We start from the raw sequence: 17,016 nt of genomic DNA, 5'->3' as shown, positions 1-17,016 counted from the left end.
GAAGTGGGGATGTTCTCTGATGATTGCACAATGTTCAGCACCATTCGTAACTCCTCAGATACTAAAGCAGTCCTTCCTCATATGCAACAAGATCTGGACAATAGCCAGGCTTGGGCTGACAAGTGGCAAGTAACATTTGCACCACACAAATGCCAGACAATGACCATCACCCCACTCCAACCATTCCCCCTTGACATAGAACGGGTATTACTATCACTGAATCCCCCACTATCAACATCCTTGGGGTTGCCATTGACCAGAAACTCTACTGGACTCGCCACATAAACACAGTGGCTACGAGAGCAGGTCAGAGACTAGGGAAACTGCAGCGAGTAACTTACCTCCTGACACTCCAAAGTCTATCCACCATCAATAAGGCACAGGTCAGGAGTGTGATGGAATACTCCCCGCTTGCCTGGATGGATATAATTCCAACAACAGACAAGAAGCTTAACACCATCCAGAACAAAGCAACCTACTTGATTGGAACCACATCTACAAACATTCAATCCCTCCATCACTGGCAGTCAGTAACAGCAGTGTGTACTATCTACAAGATGCACTGCAGAAATTCACCAAAGATCCTTAGACAGCACATTCCAAACCCACGACCACTTCCATCTAGAAGGACAGGTACTTGGGAACACCACCAACTGCAAGTTCCCCTCCAAGTCACTCACCTCCCTGACTTGGAAACATACTGCAGTTTCTTCACAGTTGTTAGGTCAAAATCCTGGAATTCCCTCCCTACCAGCATTGTGAGTCAACCCACAGCAAATGGACTGCAGCGATACAAGAAGGCAACTCACCACCAGCTTCTCAAGGGCAAATAGGGATGGGCTATAATGCTGGCCAGCCAGTGACACCCATGTCCCACAAATGAATCATAAAAAAGCTTGAGATATAAACCTGGTTCAAAGAAGGGAACAGAAGAGCATGCAGTAGCAGGGCCAGACATAAGAATAAGGAGTTGTCATTGGTGAAGCTGTGAAATGAAAGTAACTGTGCTAAGCAACAAGTGATAGAGCTAAATGATTCCACTAGCAATGGATCAAAACTAAGCTGTGCAGTCCTGCCACATCTAGTTGTGAATGGTTGTGGACAACTCACCAGAGAGGGAGAAGGCAATCTCACAAATATTCCCAACCTCAATAATGGGGAAGCCTAAAACATCAGGGCCGAGTTAAGGCTGAAGCATTCACAACAGTCTTCAGCCAGAAGTGCCAACTGATCTTTCCTGACTTCCTTCAGAGATCTGCAGAATCACAGAAGCCAGTCTTTAGCCAATTTGACTCATTCCATGTGATTATCAAGAAACAGCTGGAGGTGTTAGATACTACAAGGGATTTGGGCCCTGACAACATTCCAGCAATAGTATTGAAGACTATTTGTTCCAGAATTTGTCAAGCTCCTAGTCAAGTTGTTGCAGTACAGCTACAACCCTACCTGACAATAAGGAAAATTGTCCGGGTATGTCCTGTACACAAAAGCCAGGATAAATGCAACCCAGCCACTTTAAACCCCATTAATCTAATCTCAATCATTAATAAAGAAGTGGAGAGGTCATCTAAAATTGTGGTGTTAATCTGATGAAGGACTATTTGCATGCCAAATGGTGGAAAATAGGGTATGATGGAAAGGAAAATAAAGCAAAGAACTGGATACTGGAGATCTGAAACAAACAAAAACAGAAATTGCTGTAAAACTGCTGTAGAAATCCTCAACCCATTTCAAAGGAACCTGTATCTGCACCTGAAATGCTGGAACCTGCAAGGCTATGGACCAGATGTTGTTAAGTGAGAATAGACTGTGTGGCAGTTTTATTCAACTGGTACAGACATGGTGGCTGACTGACATCTTTCTGTGCTATAACTTTTTTATGGCCTAACGCAGGTTGGTAATTGTGGACAGTCCTTGAAAGTCAGAAGTTCCACATAGTAATGTAGACCCAAATACCTCCTACTGCTTCATTGATTACTTTCTCACCTTTATAAAGTCAGAAGTAGGGCTGATGAATGGCAAGTAGCATTCATGCCACACAGGTTCTACACAATGACCATCCCGATCATTGCCTCTTGATGTTCCATTGGCATTACCATCATTGAGATCCCCAGTATCAACATCCGAGGGGTTCAGAAGCTGATCAGAAGCTGAACTGAACAGGCAAAATAAATATTGCGCTACAAGAGCAAGTCAGAGGGTGGCATTCTGAAATTTCCACTCCTGTATCTCCAAAGCTTGTCCACCATTCACAAACCACAGGACAGTAATGTAATGGAACACTTTGCACTTGCCTGGAATAGTTCAGCTCCAAATACATTTGAGAAGCTTGACTCCAGCCAGGTCAAAGCAACCTACTTGGTTCAAGTCCATCTGCCATATTCATCCCCTTAACCATTGTTACTCTTTATTCACATCATGATCACAAACATTCACTGCCTCTCTACCGTCGCACAATGGCAATAGCATGTATTATTCTACAAGTAACTCACCAAGTCTTCTCTAACAGCACTTTCCAAACCCATGACTTCGATCACCTAGAAGTGCAAGGCAGCAGCTGTATGGAATACCACTGCTTGCAAGTTCCTATCCAAGCTTTATGCCATCCTGACTTGAAACTGAATCAAAACCAAAACAACTGTGGATGCTGTAAATCCAAAACAATAGCGGAAGTAGCTGGAAAAGCTCAGCAGGTCTGGCAGCATCTGCGAAGAGAAATCAAAGTTAATGTTTCAAGTCCGGTAACCCTTCCTCATAACAGTCCTGAGGAAGGGTCACCGGACCCACCGGATACTGTTTGGTGGAATTTAAGGCGATATAAGAGCTGCCTCCTATAAAAGTGAAATGCTGTGGATACTGGAACTCTGAAATAAAACAAAGTACTGGAAAACAAAGCAGGTCTGCCAACGTCAGTGACAAGAGAATCCGATGACATTTCAGGACTGTCGAAGAGTCTGTTTACTCTGTTTATGTCTCCACACAATGCCTGCAGACCTGCTGAGTTTCTCACTCACTTTCCATTTTATTTTATTTTAAATTATGTAAGAACTGTTTCCTCCTGGCCATGATTCCAAGGATATAAAGAAGAAGTCAGCATCAAGGCAGCATGCCTGGCTGGCTATCTTGGTTGGGCCTGGAGTGCGTAATAGGTCAGCCAGGTGGATCCCATAGAATATGGGTTCCCTGATTTGGGGTGCTGTTAATCAGTCCAGTCAGGAAACCCTGGCTGACAGATAAAAACAGAAGCGTCAGAGGTTCTGTTCACTGAGAGCTGGTTCTGAGGAAACTGGATCAGTGTCAAAGACTAAATAAGGGGTGACTCAGAATACTGGCCTGTATGGAGTTATTTAAGAGTGGATGTATCATTCAGCTGAAAAGAAGCCATTGAGGATGTTGTCTTTCAGCTTTGTATGACTTAGAACATAGAGCATAGAACACTACAGCGCAGTAAAGGCCCTTTGGCCCTCGATGTTGCGCCAACCTATAGAATCACTCTGAAGCCCATCTAATATACACTATTCCATTCTCGTCCATATGCCTATCCAATAACCATTTAAATATCCTTAAAGTTGGCGAGTCTTCTACGCTCAGGCAGTATGTTCCACTCCCTACTACTCTCTGATTTAAAAAAAACTACCTCTGACATCTGTCCTATATCTATCACCCCTCAATTTAAAGATGTGTCCCCTCATGCTAGCCATCGCCATCTGTGGAAAAAGGCTCTCACTGTCCACCATATCTAACCCTCTGATTATCTTATATGCCTCAATTAAGTCACCTCTTAACCTTCTCTCTATAAAAACAGCCTCAAGTCCCTTAGCCTTTCCTCTGAAGACCTTCCCTCCATACCAGGCAATATCTTAGTAAATCTCTTCTGAACCCTTTCCAAAGCTTCCACATCCTCCTTAAAATGCGGTGACCAGAACTGTACACAATATTCCAAATGTGGTCACACCAGAGTTTTTACAGCTGCAGCATGATCTCACCGTTCCGAAACTCAATCCCTCAACAATAAAAGCTAACACACCTTATGCCTTCTTAACAACCCTATCAACCTAGGTGGCAATTTTCAAAGATCTATATACCTGGACACCGAGATCTATCTGCTTATCTACACTACCAAGAATCTTATCATTCGCCCAGTACTGTTCATTCCTGTTACTCCTTCCAAAGTGAAACACCTCACCCTTTTCCGCATTAAACTCCATTTACCACCTCTCTGCCCAGCTCTGCAGCTTATCTATGTCTCTGTGGCCTGCAACATCCTTTGTCACTATCCACAACTCTACCGACCTTAGTGTCATCTGCAAATTTACTAACCTATCCTTCTATGTCGTTGTCCAGGTAATTTATAAAAATGACAAACAACAGTAGCCCCAAAACAGATCCTTGTGGTACACCACTAATAACTGAACTCCAGGATGAATATTTCCCATGAACCATCACTCTGTCTTCTTTCAGACAGCCAATTTCTGATCCAAACCACTAAATCACCCTCAATCTTCTCCCTCTGTATTTTGTGGAATAGCCTACCGTTGGAAACCTTATCAAACTCCTTACTGAAATCCATATACACCACATCAACTGCTTTACCCTGATCCACCTGTTTGGTCACCTTCTCAAAGAACTCAATAAAGTTTGTGAGGCACAACCTACCCTTCACAAAATCGTGTTGACTATCCCTAATCAACTTATTCTTTCTAGATGATTATAAATCCTACCTCTTATAACCCTTTCCAATACTTTACCCACAACTGAAGTAAGGCTCACAGGTCTATAATTTCCAGGATTATCTCTGCTCCCCTTCTTGAACAAGGGGACATTTGCTACCCTCCAGTCTTCTGGCACTATTCCTATAGACAATGACGACATAAAGACCAAGGCCAAAGGCTCGGCAATTTCCGCCCTAGTTTCCCAGAGATTCCTCAAGTAAATCCCATCCGGCCCAGAGACTTATCTATTTTTACACTTTCCAGAATTACTAACACCACCTCCATATGCCCCTCAATCCCACCTAGTCTAGTAGCCTGTATCTCCATATTCTCCTCGATCACATTGTCTTTTTCTGGTGTGAATACTGATGAAAAGTATTCATTTAGTACTTCCCCTATCTCCTCTGACTCCACGCACAACTTCCCACGACCATGCTTGATTGGCCATAATCTTATTCGAGTCACTCTTTTATCCTTTATGTACCTATAGAAAATCTTAGGGTTTTCCTTGATCCTATCCGCTAACAACTTTTCATTTCCCCTCCTGGCTCTTCTTAGCTCTCTCTATAGGTCTTTCCTGGCTAACTTGTCACCCTAAAGCACCCTAACTGAGCCATCACATCTCATCCTGACATCAGTCGCATTCTTCCTCTTGACAAGTGATTCAACTTCCTTAGTAAACCATGGCTCCTGCATTTGACAACTTCCTCCCTGCCTAGCCAGTATGTACTTATCAAGGACACGCAGTAGCTGGTCCTTGAATAAGCTCCATATTTCAACTGTGCCCATCCCCTGCAATTTCCTTCCCCATCCTATGCATCCTAAATCTTGCCTAATCACATCGTAATTGCCTTTCCCCCAGCTATAAAGTTTGCCCTGTGGTATATACCTACCTCTTTTCATCACTAAAGTAAACATAACTGAATTGTGGTCACTATCACCAAAGTGCTCACCTACCTGCAAATCTAACACCTGGCAGGGTTCATTACCCAGTACCAGACTTGATGGAATGGAAAAGTACAATTATACTGGGAGCGAACTAGTTTGTTATTCTGTTGATTTCCTATCTATTTTCTGTCCTATCTCTGAAATAGACATAAACCCTATCTTTCCACATGGCCCTTGGAAATGTAATTGCAACGCTGTGTACCAAGAGCTGGAAGTGAAATTGTGCTGGCTAATCCTTTCTTTTGGCCAGCACAAGTACAGAGACCTCCTTTTTTGTATCATAAAATTTCTCAATGGCTGGGGGCATGCCATTCCCAACCTCTTAATCGGAACTGTAAGTAACTTAAACTCTTTTTTTCCCTCATTTCCTGCTGCATTTCCATTCCCATAAGTCTTGAGAGTCCAAATACTATTAGAGGTTTCTCAACATGAAATTTCAGTTAAGTGTTTGGCATTGCATTGATTTCACTTTATTCCTGTGTGCACCATCTTTATTTGTTGAGGTAAGCTTTGACAGAGAAGTCAATTGGTTTATAGCCTCACAGTTGATGTGTAAGATGACAATAGGGGAGTGTGGATATTGCTAAACAAAAAAAACAGAACTGTGAATGCTGGGAATCAGAGATCCTAAAGTAGAGTTACAGGACCTGTAAAGTTAACTCTCTTTTCTCTCCACAGATGTTGCCAGACAATTTGGTTTTTCCAGCAATTTCTGATTTTGTTTTTGAGTTATGAATATTCCCTTTACAATGGAATTAAATATTGTTATGTTTTGTTTGCTCTTTATTTAATGTTCACGTTAGTGTCCGATGATGTACTTGTCAGTCTGAGAGACCTTGCTTAATATGCAGACTCGGCTGGCCCTCAGTACCTTGTATTGTGAATTACATTGTGCAATATCACTCAGCAGGACTAAATAAAACATTGTAGATGGACTGGAAGTACTGTAAGTATTCCTCCTGCCAACACCCTGAGATGATGCACATTTGGGTAACACTACAACAGGCCCTTCATTTTCTTATCTTGACTGACTGTCCTGACCTCCTCCTCCACTTTCGGGACACTTTACCCTTCCATGCACTGACCCGCCCTCTGTCTTCTCCTGGATCCCTCTTCCATGCCTGTGTGCTACAATTCCATTGAACAACCCCCTTCAAAACTGACTCAGTCTTGTCAGTACGAAACCTCTATGCAAGCTATCATTCTCTTGTTTTCCTCCCTTTGGCCATAAAATTAAACAGGGAAATCCATTGACTTGAGCGAGAATTCTACAAATTCAACTGGTGCAGATCATGAGCTAAGTACCACAAAGCTCTTGAAGTTAGAACATAATAAAAACAGTTTTACACTAACAGATCCTCGTGGCTCTGTGCAAATTTATTACCTGTATGAACCTGCCACATGCCAGCATGATACTCAGCATACCACAACATGCCTCTGACTTGATCTCTGTCTTTCAGTCCGCTGTCGGGAAGTTGAAATTTCACATGCTTAATTACGTCACCCCCGATCATCACATTTGCCACTCTTGCGGATGCCACAAAATCTCTCCTAATGTTCCCTTGCCTAATCCAAAGACTTTAAGGACAAATGTAGCACTTAAAACACTGCCTCATTTTAAATCAAGTAACTCAGCAATGAGGATGGGTCCTGTTGGCCTCACAGGAGTTTGTTTATTTTAACAGGCTCTATCCTTGTGAATATATTTCAAAGGAGAGCCAGCCTGTTTATTGAGTTTGTAACTCTGTGTACCTTAAGTTGAATATTAAAGATCAAAGTTATACTTTAAATCATCATTAAAATAATATGGATTAACATTGTACTTCTCTTCCTGTTTAATTTAGAATGGTTTGTTTAACTTTCGACCATCTGTTCGTCCAGTTCCTCTTGAAGTGCATATTCATGGCTTCCCAGGCCAGCATTACTGCCCCCGCATGGCCAGTATGAACAAGCCGACGTTTCAAGGTAAATATTAGAATTTATTAGATAGCAAAACAACCTATAAAATATTGAATCTTACTTTTTTTGCTGTTTATGTTCTTGAAACTATCCATTGCTGTCGGATATTATAGATGAGACAGTAACATAATGGCAATATCACTGGACTAGCAAACCAGAACCACAGGCTAATGTTCTGGACATGGTGAAATTTGCATTCAGTAAAACAACAAAAAAATGGAATATAAAGTTGGCTTAATGGTGACTATGCAGCCCATGTCAATTGGGGAAAAAACATCTGGTTCACTAATCTCCTTTAGCAGAGGAAATCTGCGATCATTATCCAGTCTGGCCGGCATGTAACTCCAGACCCATGGTAATGTGGTTAATTCCTAACTGTCTCTTGGCAATTACAGATGGGCAATAAATGCTGGCCTTGTCAGCAACGTCCACATTCCCATGAACAAATATACTATAAAAATTAATTGGCCATGTGACCTGATGAATGCAATGTACAGACTTTCTATGCATGATAAAATGTCTTTTATACGAAGAAAAGTATTGGAGCAAAGCAGCTGCACACCTCCAGGATTCCTGTGCAATTGTTTCAACTGTTAAAAAGTAAATTAATATCATCCTGTAATAATTGCTCTGCATCTGTAGCCAATAACATTTAGTGGTACTTTTTAAAGTGTGATAGAAGCAATGTAAGTAAGCTCATTTGGAGTTTAAGTAATAAAGGAATGCAGTGTATTGTGACTGTTTTGGTACTCAATGTTTCCTTCCAGACATGTATTTTAATTTAAAATGAAATTAACACTAATGATTGACAAATGGCAGTCATAGAGTCATACAGCATGGAAACAGATCCTTTGGTTCAACGAGTCCACGCCCACCATGTTTCCAAATTGCCCCTTAGGTCCCTTTTATATCTTTCCTCTCTCACCCTAAACCTATGCCCTCTGGTTCTGGACTCCGCCACTCCAGGAAAAAGATCTTGTCTATTCCATGCCCCTCATGATTTTATAAACCTCTATAAGGTCACCCCTCAGCCCCCGACGCTCCAGGGAAAACAGCCCCAGCCTATTCAGCCTCTCCCCATAGCTCAAATCCTCCAACCCTGGCAACATCCTTGTAAACCTTTTCTGAACCCATTCAATTTTCACAACATTCTTCCGATAGGAAGGAGACCAGAATTACACACAATATTCCAAACGTGGCCAACCAATGACCGGTACAACCACAACATGACCTCCCAACTCCTGCACTCAATACTCTGACCAATAAAGGAAAGCATACCAAACTCTTTCTTCACTATCCTATCTACCCGTGACTCCACTTTCAAGGAGCTATGAACCTGCACTCCAAGATCTCTTTGTTCAGCAACACTCCCTAGGACCTTACCATTAAGTGTATAAGTCCTGCTCTGATTTGCTTTTCCAAAATGCAGCCCCTCGCATTTATCCAAATTAAACTCCACGTACCACTCCTCAGCCCACTGGCCCATCTGATCAAGATCCAGTTGTATTCTTAGGTAACCTTCTTCGTTGTCCACTACACCTCCACTTTTGGTGTCATCTGCAAACTTACTAACTATACCTTCTATGTTCACATCCAAAGCATTTATATAAATGACAAAAAGTAGTGAACCCAGCACCGATCCTTGTGGCACTCCAAAGGCTACAGGCCTCTGATCTGAAAAGCAACCTTCCATCACTACCCTCTGTCTTCTATCTTCGAGCCATTTCTATATCAAAATGACTAGTTCTCCTTGTATTTAATGAGATCTAACTTCGCTATCCAGTCTCCCATGAGGAACCTTGTCAAACGCCTTACTGAAGTCCATATAAATCACTCGTCTACTGATCTGGCCTCATCAAATCTCTTTGTTACTACTTCACAAAACTCAATCAATTTTGTGAGACGTGATTTCCCTCGCGAGTGTGGTGCTGGAAAAGCACAACAGGTCAGGCAGTATCCGAACAGCAGGAAAATCAACATTTCGGGCATAAGCCCTTCATCAGGAATCATTTCCCTCACATAAAGCCATTCTGATTATCCCTAATCAGTTGTTGACTTTCCAAATACATGTCAATCCTGTCCCTCAGGATCCCCTCCAACAACTCACCGGTCTATGGTGCCCTGTCTTTTCTTACCACTTTTCTTAAATAGTGGCACCATGTTAGTCAACCTCCAGTCTTCTAGCACCTCACCTGTGACTATCAATGATACAAATATCTCAGCAAGGGGTCCAATAATCACTTCCCTAGCTTCCCACAGAGTTCTGGCTACACCCAATCAGGTCCTGGGGATTTATCCACTTTAAGCATTTCAAGGCATCCAGCACTACCTCTGTAGAATGGACATTTTTCAAAATGTCTCCATCTATTTCCCCACATTCTATATCTTCCCAAGTGCTTCTCCACAATAAACACTGATGCAAAATACTCGTTTAGTATATCGCCCATCTCTTGCGGTTCCACACATCGGCTGCCTTACTGATCTTTGAGGGGCCCTATTCTGTCCCTAGTTACCCTTTTGTCCTTAATGTATTCATAAGAACACTTCGAATTCTCCACAACCCTGTTTGCCAAAGTTATTTCATGTCCCCTTTTTGTCCTCCTGGTTTCTCTCCTACTTTCTTTATACTCTTCTAAGGATTCACTCAATCTCTCCTGTCTATACCTGACATATACTTCCATCTTTATCTTAACCAAAACCTCAATTTCTCTAGTCGTCCAGCACTCCCTACACCTACCAACCTTTCCTTTCGCCCTAACAGGAATATATTGTCTATCAATTCTTGGATTCTCATTTTTGAAGGCTTCCCATTTTCCAGCTGTCCCTTTATCTGCCAACATCTGACCCCAATCAGCTTTTGAAAGTTTTTGCCCAATACCGTCAAAAGTAGTCTTCCTCCAATTTTGAACTTCAGCTTTTAGATCCAGTCTATCCTTTTCTATCACAGTTTTAAAACTAATAAAATTATGATCGCTGGCCCCACTAAGACTGAGTCACCTGCCCTGCCTTATTTCCCAAGAGTAGGTCAAGTTTTGCACCTTCTCTAGTAGTTACATCCATATACTGAATCAGAAAATTTTCTTGTAAACACTTAACAAATTCCTCTCCATCTAAACCCTTAACACTATGACAGTACCAGTCTATGTTTGGAAAGTTAAAATCCCCGACCATAACCACCCTATTATTCTTACAGATAATTGAGATGTCCTTATAAATTTGTTTCTCAATTTTTCACTGACAATTACAGAGTCTATAATACAATCCCAATAAGGTGATCATCCCTTTCTTATTTCTCAGTTCCACCCAAATAACTTCCCTGGATGTATTTCTGGGAATATCCTCCTTCAGTACAGCTGTAATGCTATCCCTTATCAAACACACCACTCCCCCCCGCCCCCCCCCCCCCCCCTCTCTCTCTTGCCTCCCTTTTTATCCTTCCTGTAGCATTTGTATCCTGGAACATTAAGCTGCCAGTTCTGTCCATCTCTGATCCACGTTTCTGTAATTGCTATGATATCCTAGTCCTATGTTCCTAACCATGCTCACAGTTTATCTGCCTTCCCTGTTAGACCACTTGTATTGAAGTAAATGCTGCTTAATTTCTCAGTCCTACCTGTTCTCTGCTTTGTTCCTTTCTGCCCTGCATCTTGATAGTTTAAATCCTCCTGAACAGCGTTAGCAAATTTCCTGCCAGTGTATTATTCCAATTCAGGTGCAATCCGTCCTTCTTGGGCATGTCACTTCTACCCCAGAAGAGATTCCAATGATCCAAAAATGTGAACCCTTTTCCCCTGCAACAGCTCCTCAGCCACACATTCATCTGCTCTATCCTCCTATTCCTACCCTCAGCTCGTAGCATTGGGAGTAATCTAGATATTATTACCTTCAAGGACCTTCTTGTTAAATTCCTGCCTAACTTTTTATATTCTCCCTTCAGAATCTCCTCCTTTTCCCTTCCTATGTTGTTACTTCCAATGTGTACAATGACCTTGTGCTGGTCCCTCTCCCCTTTGTGAATATTCTGCACCCTCTCTGAGATATCCTTGATCCTAGCACCAAGGAGGCAGCACACCATTCTGATTTTTCTTCTGCAGAAAAGCAGCAGAAACGCTGATCAGTGCCTCAGACTAGAGAGTCGCCTAACACAATCGATCACTTGGAACCTGACATACCCCTCATTGCATTCAAGCCAGTCAAAATACCACGAACTTTGCTGTTGGTGCTGCATTCCCCTGAGAGTCCATCATCCCCTACGTTTTTCCAAAACAGCATTCTTGTTTGAAACGGGGACAGCCACAAGAGGCTTCTGCATTGCCTGCCTACCCCTTCTACCTTTCCTGGAGTTAACCCATCTAACTGACTGACTGTATCTGTGGCTTTTCTCCCTTCCTTTAGCAGCCATCCATTACACCCCCTCGCTCTTGTAAATTCCTCAATGGCTGAGGGACTTGATGCTGTTGTCGTTTGAGAGAAGAAGGTTGAGAGGCGAATTAATTGAGATAGATAAGATAATCAGAGGGTTAGATAGTTGGGCAGTGAGAGCCTTGTCCCTCGGATAGCGATGGCTAGCATGAGGGGGACATAGCTTTAAATTGAGGGGTGATAGCTATAGGACAGCTGTCAGAGGTAGTTTCTTTACTCAGAGTAGTAGGGCGTGGAGTGCACTGCTGCAACAGTAGTAGATTTGCCAATTTTAAGGGCAGTTAAATGGTCTTGGATAGACACATGACGGGAATGGAATAGTGTAAGATAGACAGGCTTCAGATTGGTTCCACAAGTCGGCACAACAATGAGGACCGAAGGGCCTGTACTGCACTGTAATGTTTTATGTTCTGTGAAAATGAGGAAATCGCCTCCAACACCTAAAATATCTCAAAAAAGGAGCAGCTCTTACACCCACAATTTTTCCCCTCCTCTATCTTGGATTACCCAGAATTACTTCCTCAAAAATCTCAATCAAGTTGTGAGACACAATTTCCTTTGCACAAAACCATGCAGATTATCCCTAATCATTCCTTACCCCTCCAAATGCATGTAAATCCTATTTTCCAGAATTAGCTCCAACAACTTACCCACACTGATGTCAGACTCTCAGGTCTATAGTTCTATCAGCAGTGAGAATCATCCCATTCCTAATGTTGAATCAAATGAGTAGTCCAAATTCAACTTTAAGATCAACATATAACACTTGCCATATGTTTAATTTAAGCGACATTTTCTGATGGAAAACAGCAATTTTACTAATAGTGCTTGTTCCCAACTCTCACCTCTAGTTGTCACCAGTAACACCACCAAAAGCTAACAGCAATAATTGTAAATAAAGCATACCATTTTCAAGATCTATTGCTTTATGGAAAGAAAGTGTCCAGGTAGAATGCATTTGGTTTAATAAAGAAGCGCAACATTAGACTGAAAAGAATAGAGGCTTTAATACAGAAGTGTGAAAATATACCCATCTTATTTTACTAACTAGTGCTCACTGATTCTGTTGAGAATACATTTTGTATTGATTAGGTAATAGCTGAAAAAATAAATTCTCAAATGTAACTACTGTGTTATCAGGTTGACAGTTGTAGATCATCTTGGGTCAAGCTAATTACAGCTGTATGGCTGAGCTAATTAGCTGTATGACATAAATGTGTGTATTGATTGTAAAGAGGAGGCCAGGCATGTCAGCTCAGATTAATTACAACCTGACTGTCACAAAGTGCTAAACATTAAGGAACAATAAATCTGTCCCAGCCTATTCAACCACACCTGTTCCTAAATCAGCAACAAGCCATTAGATGTCAAGTATTTACAAATTGTTAAGATAGTTTATTTTTTTTTAAACAGCTATTCGAAGCCATTCCCCATCTAAGCCTGTGCTGATCTTTGTGTCGTCCAGACGTCAGACTCGCCTCACAGCTTTGGATTTGATAGCCTTTCTGGCAGCAGAAGATGACCCTAAACAGTGGCTACACATGGATGAGCGAGAGGTACAGTGCTTAATCTGACACGTGTACTATTTTACATATTTTTGGTTTTTTCAAAAAATCAAATTATTAATATCAGTCTTTTCAGGCAAGTAGAGTGGACACACTGTTTTCTCTTCAATCTTACCTTTTGTCATATCCTCACTCGATGTCCTGTATTGAGGCAGACTTTTTATTAATTCATGGCATGTGCACTTCACTTTCTTTCTCATTCCTCACTGGCCTTCAGAAGGTGGTGCTGAGTTGCCTTCTTGAACTGCCACATTCCAGTTAGCATAGGTATACCATAATGCTGTTCGGGAAAGACTTCCAGGATTTTGACCCAACAACAATGAAACCACAGTAATGTTGTTCCAAATTAGGATGATGTGTGGCTTGGAAATGATGCTGATCCTATGAACCTGCTGCCCTTGGGTTTGGAAATTATTTGGAAATGGTGAATTGTTGAGTGCATTATCTTGTTGGTGCATGATGTACCGTGGTATACGGACGGTGCACTATCCATTGATGGAGTGAATGTTGAAAGTGTTGATGGAGTGCCAATCAGGTGAGCACCCTGGATGGTGTTGAGCTTCATGAATGTTCTAGGAGCTGCTGTCATCATGGTAAATATAGTGTATTCCATCACATTCTTAACTTGTTCTTTGTAGGTGCTAAACAAGCTTTGAGGAGTGAGAACTTACTCACCAATGAATTGCCAACTCCAGACCTCTTGTACAAACATATTTATATGGCTCATCCAGTTCAGTTTCTAGACAATTGTAACGCTGTCCCCAGAATGTCAATGGTGCGGGATTCAGCAATGGTAATGTTATTGAATATTGAGGAACAATGATTTCATTCTCTCTTGTTGGAGATGGCCATTGCCTAGAACGTATATGTCATGAATGTTACTTGCAGCTTATCAACTCAAGCCTGAATATTACACAGGTTTTGCTGCATACGTGGACCACCTTAATAACTAAGGTCATTGATGAAGCCAAGTGGCCTTAGGAAAGAGGGAAGCATTGATGAAGATGGCTGCACCAAAGAAACTGCAGCAGAAATGTGCTGTGGCTGAAATAAATGACCTTCAACAACTACAACCATCTTTTGCTGTTCTCGGTATGACTAACCAGTATTAAGTTTCTTTTTGATTCTCATTGACTCCAGTTTCACACATGCTCCTTGATACTGCATTCTATCAAATGCTATGTGACGATGATGTTTCTTTATCCTGTTTTTTGGGGTTTTTTTTTAAAAGTTGGGACAACAGTGGCAGCCTGTATGGATTTGGTTGAGCTCCCACAGAACCAGGGATTTTAGGTTTAGTTTTTAGGAGTTGTTGCTGAGGTCTCAGCAGGGTTGGAAAGCAATGAATCTCTCCTGGCTGCTACACTGTGTCTCTGAGCTATTCCTTCTGAGCTGCTGGAGTCGCATGTGAGATAATCTATTTTCTAAATTTACCTTTTGCCAAGGGTGTGTTTGTGGGCCGTTATTACGTTGGAACAGTTACTGTTTAGGTGTAAAGTAATCTGTTATTCGGTTAAATTTTCCAGTAGAGTTGTTATTCCAAGTTCCTCTTTCTTTTGTTGTGTTTTAACTATAGTGTTTGAATAAATTGTGATTTGCTTAACATCGAGTAGTTTAACCAACTGACTTGCATCTGGAACACAGCACCTCACATTTAATTTTAAGATAAGAAAAAGTTAGGATTGAGGCTACCTTCTTAATATATTGTGAGGGGGTCTGGTCTAGTCCATAACAGCTGCTTGATGCCAAGTTCACTTGCTGTTACTTCCCCTTATAAGTTCAACTCTTCACCACTTTGGGTTTGATGGAAATGAAAATGAGCAATAGTAAATCGATTATTGCTAAGCAAGTGCTACTTGTCAGCATTGTTGACCACACCTTTCGTCACTTTGCTGATAATCGAGAGCAGATTGATGGAGCGATAATTGACCAGTTTGGAACAGTCCTGCTTTTTGTCAACAGGAGATACCTAGGCAACTTCCCGCATTGCTGGTATATACCAGTCTTGTAACTGTACTGGAACAGTTTGGTCAGGAATTTAGCTAGTTCTTGGATACAGGTCTACAGTTGTATTGCCATAATGTTGTCAAGGCCCACAGCCTTTGTAGTATCAAGTGCCTTCAGCAATTTCTTGATCTCCCAAAGTGAATTAACTTGGCTGGGGCTAGCATCTGTGACTTTGCAGACCTCAGGAGAGGGAAAGATGAATCATCACTTGGCATTTCTGGTTGAAGAAGGCAAATGTTTAAGACTTTTTTTTTCACGCTGATATACTTCACTCCTCCATCATTGAGAATGGAGATATTTGTGGAGTCTCTTTCTCGAGTGAGTTGTTTACTTGTCCACCATTAGTTGGGGGGAACCTTTAGCTCAGTTGGCTGGGTAGCTACTTTGCAATACAGTGTGACGCCAATAGTATGAATTCAATTTCCTGACCAGCTGAGGTCACCATGAAGGACTCTCCTTTTCCACCTCTCCGCTTGCCTGAGCCATGGTAACTCTCAAGTTAAACCACCACCAGTCATCTCTCTTTCTGAGGGGATTCTGGATTAGTGGTGCTGGAAGAGCACAGCAGTTCAGGCAGCATCTGAGGAGCAGTAAAATCGACGTTTCGGGCAAAAGCCCTTCATCAGGAATACAGGCAGAGAGCCTGAAGGGTGGAGAGATAAGTGAGAGGAGGATGGGGGTGGGGAGAAAGTAGCATAGTGTACAATAGGTGAGTGGGGGAGGGGATGGAGGTGATAGGTTGGGGAGAAGGGTGGAGTGGATAGGTGGAAAAGAAGATAGCCAGGTAGGACAAGTCATGGGGACGGTGCTTAGCTGAAAGTTTGGAACTAGGGTGAGGTGGGGGAAGGGGAAATGAGGAAACTGTTGAAGTCCACATTGATGCTCTGGGGTTGAAGTGTTCCGAGGCAGAAGCTGAGGCATTCTTCCTCCAGGCATCTGGTGGTGAGGGAGCGACGGTGAAGGAGGCCCAGGACCTCCATGTCCTCAGCAGAGTGGGAGGAGGAGTTGAAATGTTGGGGCCACAGGGCGGTGTGATTGATTAGTGCGGGTGTCCCGGAGATGTTCCCTAAAGCGCTCTGCTAGGAGGCATCCAGTCTCCCCAATGTACAGGAGACTGCATCGGGAGCAACGGATACAATAAATGATATTGGTGGATGTGCAGGTAAAACTTTGATGGATGTGGAAGGCTCCTTTGGGGCCTTGGATGGAGGTGAGGGAGGAGGTGTGGGCGCAGGTTTTGCAATTCCTGACTTACAGTCTTTGATGTTTGAGATGGAGTTGAAATACTGTTTGTTGAGAGTATGAATTCTCCTGAGGATATAGTAAAGGAGGGGTCCTTTGCAATTCTGAGAGAGTGTGGCCCTCAGCTGAGGCAGGGCTGACTGTAGAGAGGTTAGGTGCCG

At 42.3% G+C, this 17,016-nt stretch overlaps 1 protein-coding gene across 2 annotated transcripts in view; it reads left to right on the top strand.

Moving 5' to 3' along the window:
• ascc3 (activating signal cointegrator 1 complex subunit 3) overlaps nucleotides 1-17,016 on the top strand; it is a 544,034-nt gene that overhangs the window by 386,150 nt on the left and 140,868 nt on the right. For both annotated transcript variants that reach the window (XM_043687007.2, XM_043687008.2), the window contains exons 29-30: nucleotides 7,505-7,625; nucleotides 13,455-13,597. In XM_043687007.2, the coding sequence (XP_043542942.2) occupies nucleotides 7,505-7,625; nucleotides 13,455-13,597 (264 nt within the window). The remainder of the gene's footprint in view (nucleotides 1-7,504; nucleotides 7,626-13,454; nucleotides 13,598-17,016) is intronic.

The sequence above is a fragment of the Chiloscyllium plagiosum genome, unplaced genomic scaffold (assembly GCF_037043375.1).
Source record: "Chiloscyllium plagiosum isolate Xiang-an unplaced genomic scaffold, Cpla_swu_hap1 HiC_scaffold_3, whole genome shotgun sequence".
Taxonomy (NCBI): Eukaryota; Metazoa; Chordata; class Chondrichthyes; order Orectolobiformes; family Hemiscylliidae; genus Chiloscyllium; species Chiloscyllium plagiosum.
Note: the sequence above shows the minus strand (reverse complement) of the source record. Positions and strands in the feature narration are given on the sequence as shown.